Below are 27,727 nucleotides of genomic sequence, written 5' to 3'. Positions count from 1 at the left end.
AATGAGTCATGGGTTACAAACCACCAATTCAAAAGCAGCCTTTGAAAACACAACCCACATATAAGCCAAGAACATCCTTTCACACTTTATATTTGAAAGCAGGGGATGCATCGTGGTCTCTATGTTTTAAACCACCGTATTTTTTCAAAAAAGTGATTCCTATTAGTTCTTAAGTTCTAGTCCCTAAAAACAACTGACTAGTATAGGGACAGCCAAACTAGACAGCCAAATCCAGTCCATTGCCTGTTTCCGTAAATAAAGTTTTATTGGAACACAGTAACACCCACTTGTTTACATATTACTATGGCTGCTTTCACATTACAATACAGAGCTGGGCTGATGCAAAAGAGGCTATCTGCACTGTAAAGCCTAAAATATTTACTTTAGGGCCCTCTGCAGAAAATATCTGCCAGCTCCTACACTAGTAGACCCAAGCCAAATATTTTATTTTTATTTTGCAACTATCCTTTTTGGCTATGGAAATTAATTTATTCTCATTCCAAATAGTACTGAGATGGTGACAAATACATACGACAGAAAAAGAACAGATAAAAGCAATTGAAGGAAGTAGAAAATAAGGATAAAATGTAGTCTGGGTGATAGATATCAACACACATACAAGAAGGCATTACTTAACTGTTAAATTTGAGCACAAATGTTGTTTTAACCTTACTAGCAGCTTAAGTAAAGAGACAGAGAGAAGCAGTTCCACCTACTCGCTATGTACAATAATAATAGCATTTGCTCAGGAAAAAAACAACTCCTGGGTTCTTTTAACGGGGTACTGGTGCATAATGAAAATGACTTCCACACTATGGTTACTTATAGTCAATACAACAGCTAGTTCATACAGCTCTGCTACACAAAGTGTTTGTTAAATATATAAGTGTTAAATAAAATAAAACGCCTATAAATCTAACTAAGAGCCAAAGAAATGCAGGCTAACAAGCCATTTCCTCATCCTGTTGGGTCTTGGCATAAATTTTGGGTGTAGTCAATATGACAATGTACAAAGTAATTCATCAACTTTTACAGATGCTTACATGTCGCACTGAGATACCTCTTTCCAAGAGCACAGAGCAGGTCCTAATAAGGCACCCTGGTTTCCTTTACACTGGCGAATGTACAAAACTGACTTATAAAGGCTTTTATACAGGACTTTTCATTCAGAGCTAATGTTCTTATATCAGCAAAGTTAATATGAAAAGTAACAGGACCTGGAAACAGACATTGTCGTTGTAGTTATAATTACCATTAAAATGATATTCTACCCAAACTAACAATGAAAGGTGTTACTGTGTTAAAATCATCATACTTTGAAAATGAAGTTGGTAGATCACAGCAGACCCGATCATCTACTCATGCACGTCTGGGAAACCTCAAAGCAAGCTCTGCCTAATGACTGTATGATGATGTGAACCATTCTAAGGTTATTACATAGTAAATGAGTCAATTAACTTGGGATTTTTTCCTTTTTTTCATTCCCTCCCTATTCTTGGACTGCTTAGGGGCCGATACATATCTTTTAACATTAGGTTGCTATTAAAGTGCCTCTTAATACATCGTATCAGGGGAAAAAATTCTAAATCTTACCTTCTGTAGAAGCTGCATCAATCATTACTCTTTGCATGAGTACTGGTTCCAATCCAAAGTCGAAAACTATGGTTTGGCGAAAAGTTCCAAATATTTCTGTGTTAAATGCTATCCCGACTTTATACACGTAATGATCTAATCCATTTTGGGTCATCTTTCCTCCTATCCATTCTTGACAGTTTTCTGGGACTTCTTGTGATACCTGGGTAGTACTATCTCCGGCAGATATTGCAATGATACTAAAATGAGGACGATGAGCATCATAAAGCAATGCTACACGATACAGCATTCTTGCAGGCTACAAGGAAGTTAAAATAACTCATTGAGTACAAAGGGGGTGAAAATCCAATTGTAATTGGGCTCTTTAACGAAAATATTTCCATGAGGGACTTTTATTTTACCCATGCCTCTAAAATAATGTTAAAAATACAAGTTGTATGCATAAATCATTTTTTAAAAAATCAGAATGGTTAAGAAAAACCAGTTGTTATAGTGATATATTTATAACACATTACTAGCCTCCTTGCTTTCTGGGACATGGTCATCTTTTCTTGTGGCAAAAACTATCATCCTGAATGACTACAGACCTCTAACTTTCCATGCCTTAGCCTAAAAAAGTTTTATCTAGCCTCAGGAAGTCTTCATAGGGCAGTTACCTCAGAAGGCACTGGGTTGGGTTCAAGGCTGAAGCTAACAGTTCCCAGATTTTCATCCCGAGATACAACGGTACAGTGGAAGAAATGCCGTTAAAAGGTACACAAAACATCCAGTGCACGTGTTCACAGAAATTTTTGACTTAGTTTCCTTCTTAAATTGGAACATTATAATTTAAGATGGCAAACACTGCAGAAAATGTCTCTTGTACTAAAAATCCATTATTATAGAATTTATGATTTCATCAAATATAAAAACAAGATGTCATTATGTAAGCATCTTAGAACTGCCAGATTAAACAATTCAATTTTTAGTTATAGGCCATGAACCCCATCCTATGCTCCAAGTCTGGAAAACAATGTGACAAAAAACTCATTAATAAATAAATAAGTATCCTAAACAGCTACAAAGATCTTATGTCAAAGTCTAAAAAAAAACTGTCCTTTTAATGATCCGAAAGCAGAAATGCACTTTAGCAGAATAAGTACATAAAATGTACTTAGATTAAAACATTACCAATGCTCTTTTAACACAGAGCTTTAAAGGTCCAAAAAAGTTTACAGAAAATTGAACAACATTTACCATAATTTAATTGGCACCAAATTCGTACCTTACAAGTGAGAGCAAAGGTCCACGTCTGATGCGACTTTTTGGTGTTGACAGTGACCGACAGATCCGGATTATGTTCTACCTTTACTCCTTCTATACACTCACTGAGCTGAAAACAGAGAGTGATCAGTGTGAAGTTTTTACTGCGAAAAGCGCAAACAAAAACTATCAGCATGATAAACAGATGTCAACACTAAAGATGTGATGGACATGTTTGACAATGTATTTTATACACTCATTTTCAGCTATTTTTATAAGAAAAAAATAAATCTAAAACAAGAAACATTAAAAAATAAGTAACCCCCTCCCCAAATGAGTCAAAACACTCTGAATGAAGAGAAGTTAATTCAATAACTGCAAACCTCCAAGCAAATGGTTTAGTTCTGCTCTTTATTTTAACAAATGGGTCTACATTAGCTATTAAAAACACCATTTTACCAAGAATCAAGTTCTTCCTACACAGGATAAGAAAAGCAACCAAAACAGAGCACATAATAAAGTCAAGATTCAAGCAAGTTCATTGTTCAAAACAAACAAAATATAGTTTATTTTCCTCACCACTTTCTCTGGAGATAATGAATTCATCCACTTTTCTATCAAGGTTTCCATGTAACTGCCTGAGAGCTGTTTATTCTCATTTTGTTGTTTCAATTTTATCAACCGTGAAGCATATCTTTTCTGCCATTCTGCTAGTTCTTCCTGGGAATGTGCTGAAGTACACTGGGCACCATACCTACAGATTCCTTGCTCTAAAAATCTAAGTAGAATAGGAAAGACTGTTTTATCATGGGCTTTGCTGAACCATTTAAAAGATAAACTTCCAGCATTTTCCCTCTGATTCTTCCATAACAAAAGCAAAACATCATCTCCTGAAAAGTCCTATTTATTACACTGTAATGTACCCAAAAAAAAAAAAATTTTTTTTTTTTTTTTTTAATGTACAAAGGAGGGAGAAGTGGTTTAGAGAACATTTACAATAGTTAGTCAAGAACAACACTCCCCCATACCCACTGATTTCTTTCACTGGAATAACAGGATCCTAAAGCATAACATATTCATGACCCTCCCCCAAAACTGGCGTTGAAAAACTACTCATCTTCCTTTGTGATATAACCAATCTATTAGACAACTGGAAACCCTGGTGTCATAGTGGTTAAGAGCTACGGCTGCTAACCAAAAGGTCAGCAGTTCAAATCCACCAGGTACTCCTTGGAAACTCTATGTGGGCAGTTCTACTCTGTCCTATAGGATCGCTATGAGTCAGAATCAACTCAACAGCAGTGGGTTGGGTTTGGTTTGGGTTATTAGACTATTCCTCTTAGAACAGAATTTTTCTAAAGCAACACTGACATCAAGTGGCTTAGCTGCTCAAACACAGGTATACTCTACTTCCCAAAATGATATAACCTACAGAAAATTTTCTATATACTGGAAATTTTATTCTGAAAAAAAAATTTACTATATCATTCAATTGTCATTTTTTTAACATTTCTACTTTAAATCTTCAAACTTAATGCTTTCATCCCTTTCTATATTACTATTACCTATATTTCATTGAAAATACTGGACTATATTAAATGTTTTAAATTTTAAATAAATTTAGAGTAAAAGTTTTATATTACAAAGCCATGGTTTATTAGTCAACTGTTTGATGAATAAATTCATAAATTTTCATTTTATAGGATACAGAGCTAATTATTTCTCAAAGCTCAGGAAATGTGTTCAACTTGGTGGTCAAAAACAGATAAAAATAAAGGATTTTAATCAATAATTTAAAAAATTTAATACCCTTATAACTAGGGGACAAAAGTTTTTAAAATCAATGAAAACAATAAATTGTGAAAGATCCCGAAAGATAAAATTAAACTCTAAATTGCAAAACTAAAATGAGAGATGTTATATTAAAGACAACTTTTCAATTGGAAAAAATATGGATAGCAAGAAATACAAAATGAACCACAGCACAACATAAATTATCAAATGAGTCACCATACTTGAAAACATGAGTGTTTTTAAAGCTTTTCCTGATGATTCACAAAGTCTTGAAGTTAAATTACACTCTTTATTAAGTTCTCTTGTACTTCAGAAAACATTCAAAGTCAAGTTTTTACGTTTCTCTTATGTACATCTTAACAAGCCAAATATTTGTCCTTCTATTGCATTGCTTTAAATTACTTCCCAAAAAATTAAAGGTTTTATATTCTAACATGGACAGTAAATTTTCTCGTATTTCCTTATCACAGGATTGTGTTCTACCTCTCCAACAAGATAGGAAAAAAGAAAATAATTTTTTTTTACCAGGATTTTCAAATTTTACCAGTTTCCTCGTTTCTCCTACAAAATCAAATTGAACATCTTGACTTTTCAGTCATCAAAACTACATATCAAGTTTCCTTAACTATCAAATGTAACTAGAGTAATAACAACATATATCAGAAACCCCACTAGTTACTGTTTCTTATAAAAAGAACTGAAAAGCTCATCTTTTTCAATGTGACCTTGCTAATTCTTTCCACATTAATACATAATTATTACATTTTAAAAGTTAGCCATTCAGACATAAATTATTCATGAATTTTCCATCAGGATCACATGAAGATAATATTATTTTCTTTTTTTCAGAAAACATACTAAAATAATTTAACATTATTTTATGTACGAAGCCTGGCAGCGTGGTGGTCATGAGCACAGCTGCTACCCAAAAGGTCGGCAGCTCAAATACACCAGGCGCTCCTTGAAAACTCTATGAGGCAGTTCTACTCTGTCCTATAGGGTCGCTATGAGTTGGAAGTGACTTGACAGCACCTGACAACAACAACAACAACGTTTTATGTATAAGGTAATTTCAATTTTGATCACCATAACCTAGGTAAATTTCACATAAACTAGAGACCAGCAATTAAGTTCAGCCATAATAAAAAAATTGGTATTATAAAAGACTTCTAAACAAAGTCTTAATAACCTCCATCTAGGCCACTGTTGTTTGTTAATTATAAGAAAGCTCATTAATACGGTTTTGACTTTTGACTTTTATTATTTAATGATAATGACCAGATGGCTTCTGTTTTAAACTGAAAATAAACTATTTTACTCATCTTACAGTTTATTTTTCCTTCCTTCACATATTAAAAAAACCAAATCCACCGCCATCGAGTCGATTCCAATCATAGTGACCCCACAAGGTTTCCAAGGCTATAAATCTCTACAGAAACAGACTGCCACATCTTTCTCCCTAGATGCCGCTGGTAGTTTTGAACCACTGACCTTTTGGCTAGCAGTCAATCACTTTTACCACTGTACCACCAAGGTTCCATAGTGAATTTGAATTAACTACTTTTCAGAAAGTAAAGGAAAATTATCTATCCTTTGAACAAAGACATGTCATTGGTTTAAGAAAAAAATTCACGTTACCTTTTACACAAAGTATATTCCTCGCTGCTTGTGATTCCCCTAGGTGGTGGGCGGAAATGCCAACCATTACAAGATCCTAGAGAGTAATCAGGATATAGTCTTATCATTTGAGGCTTGCTAGTGATTTGGATATTTTAATGTGTAAGAAATAGTATAATGCCTCCACACACATCATTCCAGATGATATAAAAAAAGGACATGACATACTTGCCCCTACCAAAAAAAGTCATCTAACAATCAAGTTAAATCAATTAAATATTTGAAACTTAGAAATCACTGAAGAAGCAGTTACCCAGCAGTTAAATGAAGGTCATAACCCTGACTCTATCCCAGCAACTGGTGGACATACTTCCACAGCAGTCTCTTCCCTGACAACTGAAGGGGTAATGTCAGCATGCCTGTCATTTCTTAAGCATTGTATGTGTCTCTACTAGGAACCCCTTAAGGAATAAAAAAATTATTGTATCCTGGAAGAAAACCTTGTATAATGAATTCCAATACCAAATAAGAAGAAATCCCACGTTATCATCCATGTTCCTTATGATTTGTCTGACACAAGTTTATTGTAAAAAGTACTCCTTTTTGATAACTGTTAAATAAACTTCAAAAAGTTGAAATCTGAGACTAGAGCTAAAAAATGATGTTTGTTTACTTCTGAATACTATAGGCTTTGATTTGTTTGTATAAGAGTTTCCAAATAAGCCCGGGAAAATAAATATGGGCTAAGAGAGAAAAAAGCCTAGTGCTATAAAGGCTGAGCAAGGACAAGTTTTCAGAAACCTCACAGTCATTTCCTATTTTCTCACAAGTCACTGTGGAAAAAGAAAAAAAATATTCAGCTTTACTCTTCATCTTTTATTTGCTGTGTGACTCTGGGCAAATTACTGGACCTTAGCAAGTGTCAGCTTCATCACTTATAATAAGATGGAGAACAGGTCTAAGAAACCAGGCACATTTACGTGAAAGCCACTACGGCATTTAGCAAGCATTCAATGAATGTTGGTCTCTCTTCCTTTCCCCCAGCAAGAGAAGGGAAGATTATGAACTTTAACTGTAACAGGAACAACTCAGCTTACAGACCGGAACTTCAAAAAGTTGTACTAGCCCGGGATAAAAGAGATGAGAAAGTATTCTTCCTCTACAGATTGCTGAGGACAGAGTTTAAATGTAGTCTTACATGGAGGCAAGATGAAGTAGATGACGTCTAAGTGCCTACTACCTCCATTACTCCTTTATTCTCTGAAAAAGGGCCAATACGAAAATTGTTTTCATCTACACCTTATTTCTTAAAACTATTTTTTTAATATTCTCTCCTATCTCCATTTATATCTTCTCTAACTCTGTACATTTCCTCCCAGTAGTAACCAGTTAAAAAGCAGAGCCTGAAATCACAGCTACAAAAAGTTACACAGAGTTTGTACGTACCCTCTTCTAAGTCTTCCACGTGATATCCAGAGAGGACGTTACTCGTTGCTGTCTGCAATTTTTCAAATGAAACACATTTTTAAAATCAGAACTACTGTTGCTGATGCTGAATTTAACTTGGACATTTTCAACATAAAAAAAAAAAAACTGTGGCGTATGCATACTTAGAAAATTTTAATGAACATAAATTTGTTGCAAATGATTTTTTTTTTTTTTTGCTCTTGGGTTTATGTTATACTATAGTTAAATATGGAAAACAGAAACTTGTGTACCCCTCGATAAAAAACTGAAAGAGATCCCCTACATAAAAATCACCTGGTAAGAGAAAAGGCATCTATAGTCCCCAGTCCTGAACCCTATAAAGGTAGCACCTTCCACCCATTTATTCATTTCTCTTTCCTCTTCAGAACACCTAGAGAATGACTGACTAGAGAGGTGCCTTTTCTCATGCAGAGAATGGGGCACCAGCGTTTCAGGGCCTGGGAGCACTTCCTACCAAGTCCCCCTCACTCTGGAATTAATGCTTTGCCCACAATGGGGCCCACTGCTGGGGATCCACTCAGTCTAACTTCCTGGTTTTCTCAACTCCCTCATTACAGACGAATCCTTGGTCTGCCCCTTCAGCTTTAACTTTGCCCTAAGCTCCATACCCAGCCCCCCATTTCAGCTGAGTGCTGGCTATAGCACTTTAAATGCTGGGTTATTCTTAGGATGCAGGGCTATTGTTAACAACAGCCTGTAACTTCCTTTATGCATTCTCCCACAAAGCAGAGTATCTAGCACGTAAAAGGTGCTCAGAAAATGTTTACTGAATGCATGAATATCCCCCAAGTTTTTTTTTACTTCAAACACAGTATGCCTAAAACAGAAGGGATCAACTTTACCCCAGACCTGGTTCTCCTCCACTGATCTTTATCTCAAATTAATGGATTTATCTTCCCCAAAGATAGCCAGGCTAAAATTTTCTAAGTCATCTTTAACTCTTCCCTCTTCTCTCCTGTCTGTCTCCTACTCTCTACTCCCACTGCCACAGTTCTGGTTTGGTCCTTATTACCATGTGTCTTATCTAACCCTGAACCAGCCGGCTTGGTACCAAGTCACCTCCGGGTGTTTGATTAGCTGGCCCCATCCTTTAAAACTCAGTTCCCACACTCCTGCTTCCCTGGTTCCCTGTCCCACCCCCAGAGTGTTAATCCTTCCTTCCCCTACTTGTACTTCCATTACAGCACTTACTGGCTACAGGCTGCGCTACGGTCAGCATTAGCTACATGCATGTCTGACTGTCCCACCAGACTGCTTTTCACTGACATCAGTCTCATCTTTCCAAAACCCACAGAACCTTGCATAGCACAGGAGCTCAGGAAATGTTGAACCAAATATAATATAAATGCTATTGGGGTATAACTGAAACGAACTATACATCGTTCAGCTCGAACTAAATCTCTGTAACATTGTTTCTACAGGAAAACCTTCTGATTCTCCCTCAAACTACCTACCAGTAAATTGCTAAAACATAACCCATTCTTTTCGTAAAATGAGGTACTGAATATAAGAATATATAAGCTAACATATCAGGAGTAACTGTTCATGTTACAAGGATTCTATACCTCGCTAAAGAGATTCGTTAAAATATCTCTTTAAATTCTAAAGCAAAGTCTAAGTGTCATAGTCCCACACTAGCCCTTAAAATATGATTACATTTACATAAATACGAAAGCTAAAAATTCACTTCAAGTATGAAAAGCTTAAAGTATCTCTTCTTAAAAACTTCGGGAAATAAATTTAACCAGTCTTCAAGGGAAAAAAATGGGAATAAAACGTTTGGTTCAGAAAATAAAGCCTCAAACATTTGTAATTGCTGGAAGAGAAAAACACATTTATGTTTTGCAAGGGCAGCATGCGAGCCCATCAGCAAATGTGCTGAGTGTCCGTGCTGACACTGCAGTTCTCAGGCTGGTGGGCATCTGGCTACAGCACACCCTCCTCAGAAGGGAAATCTGTGTCTAGGCTGACTATTTGGCTACTGTGGTTTTTAGGTTGCAAGGTGATTTTTTTTGTTTGCATGTTTGAGTTTTTTCTGTTTAGTTCTGAACTGAAGGCAGTATCAATTAGCTTATGTTCTTCCATTTTACTGACGCCATCAGGGAAAGTGGCCAAACATCACACTGTTAGAATTCTCATAAATTCACAGTCAAATCTATTTATTAAGATACTTTATATTTTACCAAATGATAATGATTTTATTAATCAGCCTTTTCTTCCATGTCTTTATCCTAATCCAGTAAAGTTCACAAGTTAAATGCTAGCTCAGCTCAATCTTTAACAAATTGTTACTATTTTTAAATGTGTCACATACAATAATAAACAGAAGTGGTATTGTTTGTTAGCTTTTTCTAGATGGATTTTTTTTTTTTAATAATACTAGTTCACTAACAAAAAAGAAACCTATTCTGGTTACAGAAAAAGGAAATCACTAACAAAACTTAAGTCACTTCTTCCAAAAGCATAGTCACAAAATAAGAATCAAGTGATATTTCTGCCCTTGTTGTTGTTAGGTGATGTTATGTGGGTTCTGACTCATAGCGACTCTACACACAACAGAATGAAACAATGCCCGGTCCTGCACCATCCTCACAATCGTTGCTATGATTGAGCCCATTGTTGCAACCACTGCAACGCTAGAAATATAAAAAACAAGATTTTTGAAATGTTTGTGACGATCAGATGTAAAGGTAATAATTCAACTAATGCAATAAAAGAGAAGAACAAAGCCAAAATCTCAATAAAATGAAAGGTCATTTTATTTTATATTCCATAAAAAATTGTCTAAAAACATTCATAATTATCTTCCTTCACTCCTTTGAAATTAAAGACTACGTATATGTAAGAAAGGAAATAGCTTTGAAGTTAAATAGAGCTTACTGGTCCTCAGTAAATCACAATACCCATACTTTAAAAAAAAAAAAAAAACTCATAGTAGCAAAACAAAGTGGCTTTGTCCAGCTTGTGTAGTAATCCACAGCGGCCGTCTCCTTCGCTCACTTGTCTGCTGGTGCGGGCTGTGAGGTATTAGATTTGGAATGAGAATGCACTTGACGGGAGGTCAGGTCTGCGCCCCCGTTTACAGCCTCACCGCCTGCCCCTCGCCGCCTGCAGTGCTCTCTCTCCTCCCTCTCCGAAGGACACACCTTCTCAACTCTCAGCTCTTGGCTTAGCTGTCCCGGTCCTGACCACCCAATTCAAAGTTATTTTTCTATCGCAGAAAGCTTTTGACCTTCCTAACGCTTACCTCAATTTGAATTATGCCTTTAGTTGTTTATTTGTTGTCTGACTCCTCCTCAAGATTCTAAGTTCCCAGAGGACAAGGACCAAGGGTGTCTCATTCAGTGCTGTAGCTCAGAATTGAGCACATAGTACGTGCTCAATTCTTAAATAAATAAACCAATTAATCAATCAACTACTTTACACGGGCACCCATTTGTAATAAAAGCCGACAAAAGGGTATTTTCAAAATAGGACATCTAAACAAAAATATGTGTATAAGCCTGTATGAGGTATAGAAACTTCAGACTTACAAATCTATGGGCCTTTATAGGCTTCTGTTGTCCCTGCCTTCCATGTGCCCAAGTGCGGCACTGGAGCACATGATTTCCAACTCCTAAAAACTGCCCTCAATCAAACTTTCTTTAGTTAATTTAAAAAATATAGAAGGCTTGTGGAGTAGCTCATATCTAATGACAGCAATTTTCTAATAGCCACAAGTAGTTAATAACCAAAGTTTCCCAACCATCCATTTGTTGGCCAGAGATAACTAACAAGAATTAGGAACAGTGTGAGTAGCAAGCTCCTTTAAAAAATCATCTGCATGAGACCAAATGGTCAAAAATTACTCTAAAGCAAAGAGACGAAAAGGTAAGGGGGCAGGGAAACTACAGTACTAGAAATGGTACAACCAGAATGGAGTGAATGAGAATGATGACTCACTGTGAAAAAACGTAACCAATATCACTGAATAATTTGTGTAGAAACTGTTAAATGGGAACCTAATTTGCTGTGGAACTTTGCTGTTTACCTTAAACACAATGAAATATTATTTAAAAAAAAAAAAAAATTAGGGGCAGAAAACCTGAGATGTAGAGGAGACATGAGAAGAGCAAAGTTCCCAGGATGGGACCAACCTGCGTTCAGGAAAAGGTCAGGAAGTTCTCACTACCCTCCCCCGCCATAGCCATGCCTTCTTGGTTGGTGCCACAATGATTTTCCAAATTTTAATAGAGAACGCTTACTAGGCAGATTGAGGTAAACTCTTTCCAAACAGATGCACTGAAATAGTCTTACCTCTGTTTCTGTGAGAAGTGTTTTTAGTCTTGTTAAATCTTTTGTTACCATCCCATTCTGAATGGATGAATAAAAAAAGAGAAAAACCCATCAGTATATTAGTTTACTACTGGAGACTTACCTCAATTCCTCAGCTGTTTCTGAAGTTTGTAAAAAACAATGCTATCTCTACTACCACCCCTACTATCATTAACAGTGATAATAAATCTACTCATGTATAAAAAAAAGTTAAAGATTAACAGGACAAACTATACAGTGTACCTTTTCTGATAAGTAAAAACACTCATTCACCTTACATAAGAGTTGAAAATTAATTCAACAAATAATCACAACTGATATCACTGTAGAACAAGACAGGATAAGTGAAGAGAAAAAAAAAACCTAAAACTTTTTGTAACCTTTTTTCCCTAAGACTGATGGGTTTATATTTGCAAAATGATGAATTCAAATAGTTAACCATGACGCAGAGAGACTCACAAAAAAGGAGTATAGCACTTTAAAGATGTTCATTAATAAAGTTTTGAAGGAAAATATACAAAATATTTATTTTTTTGAAATTCATATTTCACTTGAGATTTAAAAGCAATTCTTATTAGTTTTAAATTTAAAAACCCAACAGATAAAATTGTAATATGCTTACTAGTTATAGAAAAGTCCTTAAGGATAGAATTATCTTAACAAAGAAAAGATATAGTCTTTACCATCTATCTAGAACTAAGTATCTAATTTTACTATACTGTATTAATAATACATTTTAGCTTTTAAATTCGTTTGTAAGTTAGTGAAATCAAGACATTACTAAACCAATCAAACAATTCTCTACACAATAATCCCTTAGAAGATGACTAAATTACCCTTTGAGATGAATCAACATATTATACTCAGCAAATATAACAGGTATTTTACTAATTTCCACATTTTTGACCAAATGTTTATCTGCAGTAAAAACACAAGTTAGATCTACATTTTCACAATTTAGATCAATTCAGAATAACAGGCAGTTAATGCTGTATAGCAAAGTCTATAGACACATTACTTCCTTGCCTTCACTGTTTTTCATGATGATTCCCAAAAAATATCGGCAAACTTAATGACAGTTACCAACTGGTGAAAAAGGTTGTAATATCTATTTTCTACCAGCTTCTGTAAATTACCAACTCTAAAATTCCAAAAAGTATTCTTTCAATTATCTCAAAAAAAAAAAAAACCTCTAGAAAATTAAATGCTGTACTTAAAAAATTATCCCAAATTTGGATAGAACTATGTAGATAAGTAATTCCATCAGACTGGTCATGAATGTTAACTTATGGGAATATCATCTTCAGAAACAAAAGTAATTCTTAGTTTAAATATATTTAAAACATTATATGAAATAAATGGCTGAATTTCAGAATCCTGTAAGATCATATCCATATGAGTAAAGCTGAAAATATTTTCAAGCTCTATTAAATTATATCTTTAAAGATCATTGAATTATGTGAAATACCTTCAGATTTTTTTAAAGTCCCTGTAATTCCCACAAACTACAAGAATCCAGTGGTTAAATATCTGTTTGTTAATGAGAAATGAGTATCTCAAGACACTCAAGTACTTTGATTTCTAACAGGAGGAGCTAAGAGGAAAAACGCACACTATCTTTTCCCACAGTATGTCTAAGGAGTCCATTATGAATCCATTTTCAGGCATGCAAAATAGAACTCATCAATGTACCAGGGACTCTCCTGTCAGTGACTTGGCAAGAATGCTGGACACAGGCTGGAGCTTTCCTTTCAGCTGCATGCAGCAAAGCACTGCCCGAAAGGCACCGTCTCCCTTCACCAATCCTTCTCCCAACACTGTCGGGAAAGAACAGCCACCATTAACCACATGATCTTCAATACATGTTTTTTTTAATTATAATATTAGCACATTATCACAAGTAGGCTTCTTATACGCTAAAAGAACACAAGTCCTAGAGGAAAGCAATGGTGTTTCAGTTCTGCTCAAGACAGGCACCGGCCAAGAAATAACATGGGGCAATCACCATAGCTAAGCCACTACAGCCTGGGAGGATCACACCACAATCACAGGGAAAAGAGTTCATCTTAAAGCTCTCTTTAAGCTACGATTTCTGGGTAAATGAGTGCTTTTAAACTGCAGAGACACCAGCTGAATGAAGTTCCTACATTTCTGACAGTGACACGTGAGGCCCTGTGCCATTAAGATGTATAAGAATAAACTGCAAATCTCATCATTAGATATTCCTAAACGATTAAGAACTGGCCTTTACCAAAACCTGTAAGATTAAGAATCCAATTGTTCAATGACCACAGAAAATTGCTAATCAAATTGTTTGCAAGTATTTGCAGATTTAATTTAATACAACCACAGGGAGCACGTTTCTACCGATACAGAATATACTAATGTTTATGTCATATCATTTGAGACAATTTCTCACAGCTACTGCTAATGGTTCAACTAGGACAGCAATCTGTATCCTTCTCGTTACTAGTAAGTCCAAGATTCTGTTATTAGTTTATACACACTTTAACTTCCTTTGCAAGAAAACAAATTGCTGAAAGAAAACATTTTGGAAATTGCATTTTTTTCCTAATTATTTCCAAGGAGACGTTTCTTTTAAGCATCATTATAACATTTTGCATATTTAAAGTCCACTGGGTCTGTTTATATCATCTTGTTGTAATGAATATACTCTCTCATTATGTTGTTCAATTTTTTTTAATCACACAAATATTATAGCAACATTAATAAAATCCTACATAAAAGTTCACCATAAGCTCACCATTCAACTAAACTTTTCACTTATTCATGTTCTCTTCCAATTTTTATCAATACTTAATGTCTTAGTTATTTAGCATTGCTATAACAGAAATACCACAAGTAGATAACTTTAAAAAAGAGAAATTTATTTCCTCACAGTAAAGTAGGCTAGAAGTCCAAATTCAAGGCATCAGCTCCAGGGGAAGGCTTTCTCCCTGTGAGCTCTGGAGGAAAGTCCTTGTCCTCAATCTTCCCCTCATCTGGGAGCTTCACTGCACAGGAACCCCAGGTCCAAAGGACGCAGTCTGCTCCCGGCACTGCTGTTGGTGGTATGAGGTCTCCATATCTCTCTGCTCGCTTCTCTCTTTTATATCCCAAAAGAAATGGGCTCAAGGCACAATCCAATCCTGTGGACTGAGTGCTGCCTCATCAACACAACTGCCACCCATCCCCCTTCATTAACATCATAACCCAGTGCCTTCGACCCTATAGGACATCATAACATCATAGAGGCTGGATTTACAACACATAGGAAAATAACATCAGATGACAAAATGGTGGACAATCACAAAATACCAGGAATCATGGCCCAGCCAAACTGATACACACATTTTTGGGGAACACAATTCAATCCATGACACTTAATTTTTACATGATTGTAACTGATATAAACGTAACAGTTTGTATTCTGCTTTCCTTTGCTCCGCACATACCATATTTTCCATGTTATTAGAGTGTTTGTATCTGTCATGTTATTGGCTATATAATATCTCATCAAGTGGATACATCTACTTTATTTAACCATTCCTTGTTCCAGACTAATTCTGATTTTTAACTATTAAAAATAACATTGCAATAAACATCTTCATTGTTGTTAACTGCCGTCAAGTCAGCAACCCTATGCACAACAGAAAACACTGCCCAGCCCTGCACCATCCTCACAATCATTGCTGTGTTTGCGTCCACTGTTGCAGCCACCTTGTCAATCCATCTCGTCAAGTGTCTTCCTTTTTTTTGCTGACCCACTACCTTACCAAGCATGATGTCCTTCTCCAGGGACTGGCCCCTCCTGATAACATGTGCAAAGTACATGAGACAAAGTCTCACCATCCTTGCTTCCAAAGAGCACTCTGGCTATAGTTCTTCCGAGACAGATTTGTTCGTTCTTCTGGCAGTCCATGGTATATTCAATATTCTTCACCAACACCATAATTCAAAGGTATCAATTCTTCTTCTTCATTTATATATCCTTTATTGAATCAGATTACTAAATTGAAAGTTGTGGACTCTCTGTATTTAAGAAGGTTTTATTCCATTACTTTTAGTTGGGGCCAACCTCTTGTCTCATTCCATTAATGTTACAGATCACTCATCTATTCAATTGTCATTGGATAGTTCTAATAAGTGAATAATTCCAATAAAGTATCATTAAGAATATCTTGAGCATCTTATATAATTCCACAGTAAGCCCACATCTCCCTCAGATTTTATGATTCCTAAAACTATTCAAGTATGCCCTTGGTAAGTTATTTATCTCTCTGGCCCTCAGTTTGGTCATCTGTAAAATAGAAACATGTATAAATTTGCTGTAAGGTTCAAACAAGGTAACACAAGTGAAATGTTTTGAAGAAAAATGACAGTTCTTACTAAGGTCTAGATCACTTACATTTGCTAAGCCTGTTTCCTTTCCTGGAAAATGGAGGTGACAGTAGCTACCTCATCAGGTTGTGGTAAAGATTAATTGTGTTAATTATATAAAGTATCTTGCACAGTTTTCTGCATAAATAAGCGTTCCCTAGATGTCACCTTCCTCCTCTAAAAATTATAAAGAAGTACTGAGAACTGCTAAGGAACTATCTATCCTAGTTCCTTTTCAGTAACTGGGATATTAAGAAACTAGCTGTCACAAGCTGAAAATGTTCAGGGGAATGAAAAAACTCTTAAGAATAAATCAACCTCAGATGATTATGGCAGGCTTAAAGAGTATTAAATCACAAAATATTTTACAAACACCTTTCACAGATCTTTGTTTTTGTATAAGGTATTTGCTGAATTTTATTTTGCAGGTTTTTCCATTTCACTGGTGTTTGAATGTCTCAATATTTGTCAAAATTATGTTTCCCTTTTCTTTCTCTCTTTTAGACAAGAAGGAGTACTGATGTACTTTCTTCCAAATGTTGCCTTTAAATGCAATTCAGTTTATGTCTTGGAGGATCCCACATGAAGAACTATGGCAAAAAAAAAAAAACAGTCAACATTTATAGATGAAAAGCTCTCCTGCTATTGTCCCATATAACAAAATTAAATTGCAATGCTGCCAATCTGGTCCCTTATTCTCTTTAGTCTTTAGAAAAAGCACAAAAGAAAACAAAGCATGGTCTAGGGTATTATTAAACTTGTCTCAGGTGTAATAATTAAACTTGCCAAAAAAGATGACATTAAAAATATAATCTAATCTTGAGCAATTATAAAAAAGAGTTACAGTTCCTTGCAGATAAATTCTCTTCCCACTAAGTATCTGTGAAATTCTACTGTGAGCATACAACTTTTTCCAACTGAATTGCTGCTTTCTGTCCACTAGGAGTTACAAAGGTGAAAGTCTACAAACTTTAGCTGTGTTGTTGCATTCAATCAAGTCTCTATCCTCATTCATTCTTTAATTTGTGTAATACTTTCTAACACTCAAAACTTAAATGTCTTACTTGGAGCATTTTGAATCAGAAACTGAGTGTTATTAAAGGAGTATTCATTCAACTCTTTCAACAAAAATAGACTTTGTTAGGATATATGGTATAGGGTTTGATGGCCTGGAGCTATCAAAAGAAGAGAAGATTAATAATTAAAATATAATTCTCCTTACTTATTCTCCTTGCAACAAGAAAGGTAATCTTGAAACAAGCTTGAAAACCAACAAAACCAAACCCAGTGCCATCAAGTTGATTCCGACTCATAGTGACCCTATAGGACAGACTAGATCTGCCCCACAGACTTTCCAAGAAGCGCCTGGCGGATTTGAACTGCCGACCCTTTGGTTTGCAGCCATAGCATTTAACCACTATGCCACCAGGGTTTCCTTGAAACAAGCTTAAAGAACACTAAATGTTTAGTACTGTTCAGTAGTTCTTCAATAACACGACTGTATCAGGTATTTCTTTTACCAGATCCTTATAAAAATAATAATAGCTATTCCTAAAGTCTCTTATGGAAGTTTAGCCTAGGGCAAATCAAAATATTTTTCCAAAAATACTACAAAAGATTTTTTTAATTATTATAAAAATTAAATCCTTTAGTCACCAATAAAGGGAGAGCATTCATCACTTGGATGTAATCGTACTCTAAGGACACTGAGTGTGTGATTATATTAATTTTTTCTTACATTTCAATAACCATTTTATTAGTGACAGAAGAATCCCCACTAGCATTTACATAGTGCAAAAAGGCTCTTGTTTCTGGGTGCCATCGAGATGATTCAGACACACAGTGACCCCACGTTACTATCCCCAAAATCTGATGTAACAATTATTCTTCACATAGCAAAAAAACTAACGAGATGAAAATTCCTTCGTGTTATAATTCATACTGATTTTACTAGCTTTTTATTAGAGTATTACGATTAAAACATTAGATTATAAACTCATCTGCCAAATCGTATTTAAGAATTATATTACAAAGTAATACAAATATTTCTAAGGTGCAATGTGCAAACAAAATTTAATTTTTTATCATTAATTTGATTCAGATTTGGCAAATATTTTGGTTGATTCCATATGAGCATAAGGGCTGAAAGGGGCAACAGAGAAAGATGTTTATAAATAATTTCACAGAAAAAAAAATTTACGCCAATAAAAGATAATTAACTTTCTAAATGGATTAAGTTAATGTTATAACCTGCTGGTACAGCATACAGAAAATACTTAAATGATTGGGTTATTTTTTAAGCTAACGGCAGCTTCATAAACAGTAATACTTTTTTCTTTTTAACTGTGCTTTAAGTGAAAGTTTACAATTCAAGTCAGTTTCTCATACAAAAATTTATACACCCACTGTTATGTGACCCTAGTTGCTCTCCCTACAATGTGACAGCACATACCTCCTCTCCACTCTGTATTTCCCATGTCCATTCAACCAGCTCCTGTCCCCTTCTGCCTCCTCATCTCACCTCTGGGCAGGAGCTGCCCATTCGGTCTCCTGTATCGACTTCAGCCAAGAAGCACACTCTTCACCAGTATCATTTTATAGTCCAGTCTAATCTTTGTCTGTCCAGAGTTGGCTTCAGGAATGGTTTTAGTTCTGGGCTAACAGAGTCTGGGGACCATATCTTCTCAGGTCCCTCCAGTCTCAGCCAGACCATTATATCTGGTTTTTTTACTAGAATTTCAGTTCTGCACCCCACTTTTCTCTCGCTCCATCAGGAACTCTCTGTTGTATTATTCCCTGTCAGGGCAGTCATTGGTGGTAGCCAGGCACCATCTAATTCTTCCAGTCTCAGGCTGATAGAGTCTTTGGTTTATGTAGCCCTTTCTGTCTCTTGGGCTCATATTTCCCATGTCTTTGCTGTTCTTCATTCTCCTTTCTTCCAGGTGGTTTCGGACCAATTGATGCATATTAGATGGCCACTTGCTAAAACAGTAATACTTCTTTATACTAATAAAAGTAACAATGCGTTAAGATTTAAAGATTTATGCTAAGAGCTGAAAATGAATGTAGAGTTCTCTACTCATTTGTATGTTACAATTTCTACCCCTACCCACCTTTTCCAGCTTATTATCAAACAAGTACATTACTTGGATATTAATTTCTCAATATTTAAACTATGTGAATTCCTTGACTATCTCTTTTCCAAATATTAGAAGCATATAAAAGATCTTCTATGCCAAAACCTTTAAAAACTTGCAACCAATGTCACAAAACAATTTGTGTATAAATTTTTTAATGAGAAATGAATTTGGGCTGTAAACTTTCACCTAAAGCACAATAAAAAGACTTAAAAAATAAAAACCTTTAAAGCCTTTGCAATGCATAACACACCAAATAACTGAATCAAAAATGAAAATAAATTCCCTTCCCAAATGTGCCATTTAATTTTTGGGAAAAAAAACCCCGCCTGTAATACAGATATATAGAAATATAGATACATATGCACCTCAACATAAAGAAAACAAAAATCCTCACAACTGGACCAACAGGCAACATCATGATAAACGGAGAAAAGATTGAAGTTGTCAAGGGTTTCATTTTACTTGGATCCACAATCAACAGCCACAGAATCAGCAGTCAAGAAATCAAGAGATGCATTGCATTGGGCAAATCTGCTGCAAAGGACCTCTTCAAAGTGTTGAAGAGCAAAGACGTCACCTTGAAGACTAAGGTACACCTGACCCAAGCCATGGTATTTTCAATCGCATCATATGCATGTGAAAGCTGGACAATGAATAAGGAAGACCGGAGAATTGATGCCTTTGAATTGTGGTGTTCGCAAAGAATATTGAATATACCATGGACCGCCAGAAGAATGAACAAATCTGTCTTGGAAGAAGTACAACCAGAATGCTCCTTAGAAGCAAAGATGGCGAGACTGCATCTTATATACTTTGGACATGTTGTCAGGGGGGATCAGTCTCTGGAGAAGGATATCATGCTTGGCAAAGTACAGCATCAGCGGAAAAGAGGGAGACCCTCAACAAGGTGGACTGACACAGTGGCTGCAACAATGGGCTCAAGCATAACAATGACTGTAGGGATGGCGCAGGACCCGGCCGTGTTTCGTTCTGTTGTGCATAGGGTCGCTATGAGTCGGAACCGACTCGACGGCACCTAACAACAACATACACATAACACACACACATATATACGTGGAAGGCCTAAATCAAGTTTTTGTCAAAAGGTTAAATGTCTATTTGTTATAAGTATCAAAGAGTATATAACATAAACAAGAGTAAGAACACAGTAGCAAATCACTCACCAGTGTCCCTTTTGCCAAAACGATTTTTTTTTTTTAATTTTGTTTTTTTTCCTATTTTCCTCTTTTCTTCCAATTGTAAGTAATAAATGCTTTTGGACATGTGGGCTGCAACTTTTTGGCATTTTACACCTTTCCTACCAAAGTCTTTTGCAGATAAAATGTTTCCTTTATGAAATGCATAGGGAAATGAAAAGCCCTAACAGGATTCAATGCTCCTAGGCCTCTTGAGTATTTCAACTCTAGCTTTAAGAATTATAATATACTTATTTTTTTTTAATCTCTGATACCTTGCTCCTTTCAATATCCGGTCCTTAATCTGGTCACAAGAATCTTCCTGATCTCTTTTACAATCTCCTTGGGTTTGCAAAGAGCTTTAAAGTTAAAATTCTATTGTTTACTTCTGGATGTAGCCTTTCCTTCAACTCCGGTTCACTATAAAAGATTCCTGGATTCTTCCTTCTATATATTCTCACACTGCAGAAACATACGTCATTTTTCATAGTTTATTTTCAGTGTCCTAGTTGAAATGTTAACACTAACTTTTTTAGTCTCTCAACTTCATTATTATGCAAACATAATTATACACAGTAAAAAGCTGACAACACAAGCATGAAAACAAACCTGAAACCCAATTCCCTACATCATAACATCACAAAAGATTTTTATTTCATTTACATGGCTGAAGAAACTTTTTACTTAAGGTGCTGTTAAAATACTTGTAAAAGTAAAATGTAATATTTGTGTGAGAGAGACAGGGGCTGTGTAAGAGAGAAAGTCTACTGCTTGTGGTACCTTTAACTTCCCCTTTAGAAAGAATCCTAATTTCAAAGATGTATTTGCTGTATAGCCATAGCAGAGTTAACCTCTGTTAACTGGTTCAATAAAAAGGTTAAGAAGCTTTTTCTCTAGAAGGGCCATTTAACTGTTTTTAAGTTATATCTGTTCAAATTTTTTATCTTATAACTGTGTTTTTTTAATCAATTTCAAAAGTCATCACCTCACCATCTCTGTTGTAAACACTCAAGGGAAATCCTGATTGTGGAAAAAAGCAAGATTTTTTTTCAAATTCTCTGCTAAGGTACATCCTTACTTGTTTTGTTGTCCTTTGATGGTTATGAGGGAGGGGTGGGTGGGGATGGAAAAACACTAAGTACACAATAGATAAATGGTAACTGGTGACATCAAGTACATCATACATGAAGAAAGAAAAGACCTAAGTAGATGGCAGAAGAGATTCTGAAACTTGCTCTTGAACGTCAAGTAGTTAAAACAAAAGGAAAAATAATGAAGTAAAAGAGCTGAACAGAAGATTTCAAAGGGTAGCTTGAGGAGACAAAGTACGATGACATGTGCAAAGATTTGGAGATAGAAAACCAAAAGGGAAGAACATTCTTAGCATTTCTTAAGCCAAGAACTGAAGAAAAAATTCAAGCCTTGAGTTGCAATACTGAAGGATTCTACAGAGAAAATATTAAATTATGCAGGAAGCATCAAAAGAAGATGGAAGAAATACACAGAGTCACTATACCAAAAAGAGCTGGTCAATGTTCAATCATTTCAGGAAATAGCATATGATCAGGAGCCAAATGTAGTGAAGGACGAAGTCCAAGCTGCACTGAAGGCACTGGCGAAAAACATGGCTCCAAGAACTGACGGAATACCAATGAAGTTTCAACAAATGGACACAGTGCTGGATGTGCTCATTCATCTATGCCAACAGATTTGGAAGACAGCTACCTAGCCAACCAACTGGGAGAGATCCATATGTATGCCTATTCCCAAGAAAAATGATCCAACAGAATGAGGAAATTATCGAACAATACCATTAATATCACATGCAAACAAATTTTGCTGACGATCATTCAAAAGCGGCTGCAGCAGTGTATCGACAAGAAACTTCCAGAAATTCAAGCCAGATTCAGAAGAGGACATGGAACCAGGGATACCACTGCTGATGTGAGATGGATCCTAGATGAAAGTAGAGAATGCCACAAAGATGTTTACCTGTGTTTTATGGACTATGCTAAGGCATTTGACTGTGTGGATCATAATAAATTATGGATAACATTGAGAGGAATGGGAATTCCAGAACACTTAATTGTTCTCATGAAGAACCTTTACATGGACCAATGAGTCAGTCATTCAAACAGAACAAGGGGATACTGCATGGTTTAAAGTCAGGAAAGGTGTGCGTCAGGGTTGTATCCTTTCACCATACCTATTCAATCCGTATGCTGAGCAAATACTGAGAAGTTGGACTATATGAAGAAGAACAGGCATCAGGATTGGAGGAAGACTCATAAACAACCTGCATTATGCAGATGACACAACCTTGCTTGCTGCAAGTGATTAGGGCTTGAAGCACTTACAGATGAAGATCAAAGACCACAGCCTTCAGTACAGATTACACTTCAACATAAAGAAAACAAAGATCCTCACAACTGGACCAATAAGCAACATCAAGATAAAGAGAGAAAAGATTGAAATTGTCAAGGATTTCATTTTACTTGGATCCACAATCAACACCTACGGAAGCAGCAGTCAAGAAATCAAAAGTCTCATTGCATTGGAAAAATCTACCGCAAAAGACCTCTTTAAAGTGTTGAAAAGCAAAGACGTCACCTTGAGAACTAAGGTTCGCCTGACCCAAGCCATGGTATTTTCAGTCCCTTCATATGCATGTGAAAGCCGAATGACCGAAGAAGAATTGACCCCTTTGAATTGTGGTGTTGGCGAAGAATATTGAATATACCATGGACTGACAAAAGAACAAACAAATCTGTCTTGAAAGAAGTACAACCAGAATGTTCCTTAAAAAGGAAGGCAAGGCTACATCTCACATACTTTGGACATGTTATCAGGAGGGATCAGTCCCTGGAGGACACCATGCTTGGTAAAGAAGAGGGTCAGGGAAAAAGAGGAACACCCTCAACGAGATGTACTGACACAGTGGCTACAACAACAGGCTCAAGGACAGCAACAATTGTGAGGATGGCACAGGACAGGACAGTGTTTCAGTCAGAACCCACTGGATAGCACTTCACAACTCTGGTGAAGGGTAAGATAGTACAGAATACTGGGGAAGCCATACAGTTTATACAAGGCAAGGTCATGTAAGCTCCATAGACACATACAAACTCCCAGAGGGCCGAATTACTGGGCTGAGAGCTGTGGGGACCATGGTTTGGGGCAACATCTAGCTCAACTGGCATAACATAGTTTATAAAGAAAATGTTCTACATTCTACTTTGGTGAGTGGTGTCTGGGGTCTTAAAAGCTTGTGAGCGGCCGTTTAAGATACTCCACTGGTCTTGCCCCTTCGGAAGCATGGGAGAATGAAGAAAACTAAAGACACAAGAGAAAGGTTACCCAAAGGACTAATGGACCACAACTACCATGGCCTCCACCAGACTGAGTCCAGTACAACTAGATGGTGTCTGGCTACCACTACTGACTCTTCTAATAGGGATCACAATAGAAGGTCCCAAACAGAGCTGGATAAAAACACAGAACAAAATTCTAACTCACAAAAAAAGACCGGACTTACTGGCCTGACATAGACTGGAAAAACCCCCAAACTATGGCCCCTGGACACCCTTTTAGCTCAGTAATGAAGTCACTCCTGAGGTTCACCCTTTAGCCAAAGATTAGACAGGCCCATAAAACAAAACAAGACTTAAACGGGCATACCAGCCCAGGGGCAAGCACTGGAAGGCAGAAAGGGACAGGAAAGCTGGTCATACGGAATCCAAGGTTGAGAAAGGAGAGTGCTGACATGTCGTGGGGTTGGTAACCAATGTCACAAGACAATATGTATACTAAGCTAGTTTGTTCTGTAAACCTTCATCTAAAGTACAATGTTAATTTGCTTACTCTCTTTGCTACTTTTCTATTTTCCTTCCTCTAAGGGTAGTGTTCTGTTTCCAGGTGTCCACAATAATCCTTAATTTCAGTTCCCTCTTTGGCATAGTTATTTCCTGGAATTTTACAAGGCAAGCTACTACTCATTTTAAATCTTTTATGTGTAAATATAATTTCAGTTAATATGAAATTAAAGCTACGAAATACTTATTCCATGAGTCAAAAACAACATGTAACTGGTGAACTCCATCGCTCCTGACAGCAGTTGAAACCCTGCATAAATCAGCAAATGCCTAGAGCAGATGATCAGTCATAAAACCATGATGAGACTCTTGCAACTGAGTTCACACAAGTTCAAAGACTACTGCTTATTTAAGCATCTATTCATGCAAAAAAGATAGTGTACATATTTAGAGAATAACAGTCTTCAAACTTAACTGGAATATTGTATCAACATTCACTTCTCTGATTTATAGTCTGTCCTGAAATAATTTAACTTTTTATTCCTATCAACTTAAATCTAAGACCTTCATTTAAAAGTTAAGGTAACTAAATATAAAGAATAACGAATTTTTTTAATGATATTGGAATATATTCCCATTTAAAAAGACTGTTAAAGACCCACATTCTTGTCCCCACTCCACTAATATTATCTAAGTGATCCTGAGCCCCCGTTTCCCCATTTCTAGAATTACAAAATATTGCTTTTCTTTTTTTTTTGCCAAATGGAATAATGCCTACAAAAACCTAAAGAACATCCAGGCAATAGTTTAATGAGAAGAAGCGTGGCCTTTCAGATCAGAAAAGATCTCACTTCAAAACCCCAGTTCTACCCCAGACTGGCTCTGCGCCCTTAAACAAATTATTTAATCTCACAAAGCCTGTTTCCTCATCTGTGAAACTGGAATAATACTACGACGTGATAAAATAAAACATCTTTCAAATAGCCTGACCCAAAGATAATTCCAAATAGTTACCCGTTAACCAAAATATTTTTTAAAAAAAAGGTTTTTAATGTTAGTCAACACTCTTTTGAGAAGGAAGGTAGCCAAAGATATCACTTATCCCCTGTGAGAGAATGTAGAAGGTTAAATCCATCTCCTACCAATTTGCCTTTAACACAATCAGCCTATTTGATTACTGAATCATTTACTTCACAGGTTAAGTATCATTACAATAAATGTCAACAGATGGCCTTTTAAAGGTCTTTGTTTGTAACAATGACTTCTTAAGCAAACCATATTAGGGTTTAAAATTCTTGTAGCCTTAAGAAAATTTTTCAGTCATGTTTAATGATCCCATTTGACCTACTGACCTACATATTACATGCAGCACAACACTCTGAGTTGATAAGCTTCTTTTCTTTTGATTTCATTTTTCTCCATTTATCTCATTCCATTTTGCAATATTTAAGTTAATATAAAAAAAAATGTAAGTTTCTTATCCAAGAAATATTTCAAAGGCAGAAAAAGACTCATTATTTCATGAAAGGTTTCCGTTATGCAAATACGACTATATTCAGATAATGAAAACCAACTTGAACACCTCACTTATCTGGTGGTCACTGGCCTGGTAACCCTCACTATCCAAACCACAGCCCTAAACTGGGAATGAAAATCCAGGAACTAAAAAGCCTATGTACTTTATTTTCAAGATGCCCCTGAGTCCTCACCCAGAGTCTATTTACTCATATTGCAGCAGAATTCCAACTTTAAAATTTTATAATTCCTTGATTAGTTCCTGGTTTGAAGAAATCAGCCAGAAATCACTCATAAAAAACATTCTGGGGGACAACCAGGCAAATCGTATTATTGACTGGGTTTTAGATGATGTTAGGGAATTACTTTCAATTTTATTAGGTTAATAAGAATATTGTGGTTATGCAGTAATATACTTATTTTCAGAGATGTGTACTGAAGTAGTCAGGGGTAAATGTCATGATGTTTGTAATTATTTTTAGGGATTTCAAAAAAAAATAGATGAAGTAAATACAGCAAAATGTTAACAATTATGCAATCTAAGGTTTGAGTATATTAATGTTTATTATACTACTCCCTCTAACTTTTCTCTGTTTTACATTTTCCATAATAATTTTTTTTTTTTTTTTTAATTCCATGACTAAGATTGTCTATGTGATTTCCTAACCCACAGCAGGTCAGAAGCAGCAGGGGGAGAAGAGCAGTAGCTGCAATGAGGCATGTTATGTGCTGCAAGGAATGTGAGCTGCTAGTAAGGGAACAGACATCAAGACTATGCTGCACAGGAAATGCAAATATGAGAACTCAGAGGTCTGGCCATTCAGACGGGCTATCCATGGCCATTCCTGGAAGCATTTTGGCGTTACAAAGCAGTACAACAATTAACAGTATAATAATTCTCATCGTGCTTTTATTACTAATGGACTGCCTAGCCATTGTGTTTTATCTTACCACAAAGATAACATTACCAAAGAAAACTTTTTTAATTACATAACAGAACTCTAATGCTACAACCACCAGCATACTCATATAAACTTGGCCAATATTTCCAAGTGTCTATTTCAAATGAACAATTTTGTATACACTGCTTTTGTATTTATTTAAAAATAAGCATTCTCTGTGTTCCTACTTATCACTTAAATGGGAAAAAAGCAGGCACAGAATGTAATTAACGAAGTCCTCCCTTATTACAAGCTAACTAATTTTTCGCTTTTACAGAGAGCACTGCAATGAACACCATTCTGCATGCCATATAAGATTTCCTTTTTGGGGGTTATTTACTTGGGATAATGTCCCAGAAGTGAGATTAGTGGGTCAAAAGGTATAAACATATTACCAAGCTGCATTCCAGTTTATACTCCACGAACAACACAAGCCTGTACTCATTTCTTTACAACTTTATTGGCATTGATTAAACTTTTATTTTGGTAATTCAATAGTGTAAAATAGGGCCTAATTTTAAAATGCTAAGCAGAACAATTAACAGAAAAATGGAACCTATTTCCATATGTTCCTTCACCAACCACACTGGCTTTTCTGTGACGTTTCATAAGTCATTTAATTAACCTTCCAGGACTTTTGCTTCTCTGTCTCAAAAATGAGAAGAATAGATCAACCTTGCTAGTATTCAGGAAAG

The 27,727-nt window shown here is 35.9% G+C and overlaps 1 protein-coding gene across 7 annotated transcripts in view; it reads right to left on the bottom strand.

The window, feature by feature from the left end:
- The window catches only part of HELZ (helicase with zinc finger), a 191,567-nt gene that overhangs the window by 130,966 nt on the left and 32,874 nt on the right, over nucleotides 1-27,727 (bottom strand). For 6 of the 7 annotated variants that reach the window (XM_049861270.1, XM_049861267.1, XM_049861271.1 and 3 more), the window contains 7 exons: nucleotides 13,741-13,865; nucleotides 12,031-12,087; nucleotides 7,693-7,744; nucleotides 6,268-6,343; nucleotides 3,415-3,613; nucleotides 2,858-2,965; nucleotides 1,594-1,891 (listed from right to left, as the gene is read on the bottom strand). In XM_049861270.1, the coding sequence (XP_049717227.1) occupies nucleotides 1,594-1,891; nucleotides 2,858-2,965; nucleotides 3,415-3,613; nucleotides 6,268-6,343; nucleotides 7,693-7,744; nucleotides 12,031-12,087; nucleotides 13,741-13,865 (915 nt within the window). Of the gene's footprint in view, nucleotides 1-1,593; nucleotides 1,892-2,857; nucleotides 2,966-3,414; nucleotides 3,614-6,267; nucleotides 6,344-7,692; nucleotides 7,745-12,030; nucleotides 12,088-13,740; nucleotides 13,866-14,947; nucleotides 17,019-27,727 lie in introns of all 7 variants that reach the window. The other variant, XM_049861274.1, reaches the window with a different exon arrangement.

The sequence above is a fragment of the Elephas maximus genome, chromosome 19 (assembly GCF_024166365.1).
Source record: "Elephas maximus indicus isolate mEleMax1 chromosome 19, mEleMax1 primary haplotype, whole genome shotgun sequence".
Classification (NCBI taxonomy): Eukaryota; Metazoa; Chordata; class Mammalia; order Proboscidea; family Elephantidae; genus Elephas; species Elephas maximus.
The sequence above is the reverse complement of the archived record's forward strand: the minus strand, read 5'-3'. Positions and strand labels throughout refer to the sequence as shown.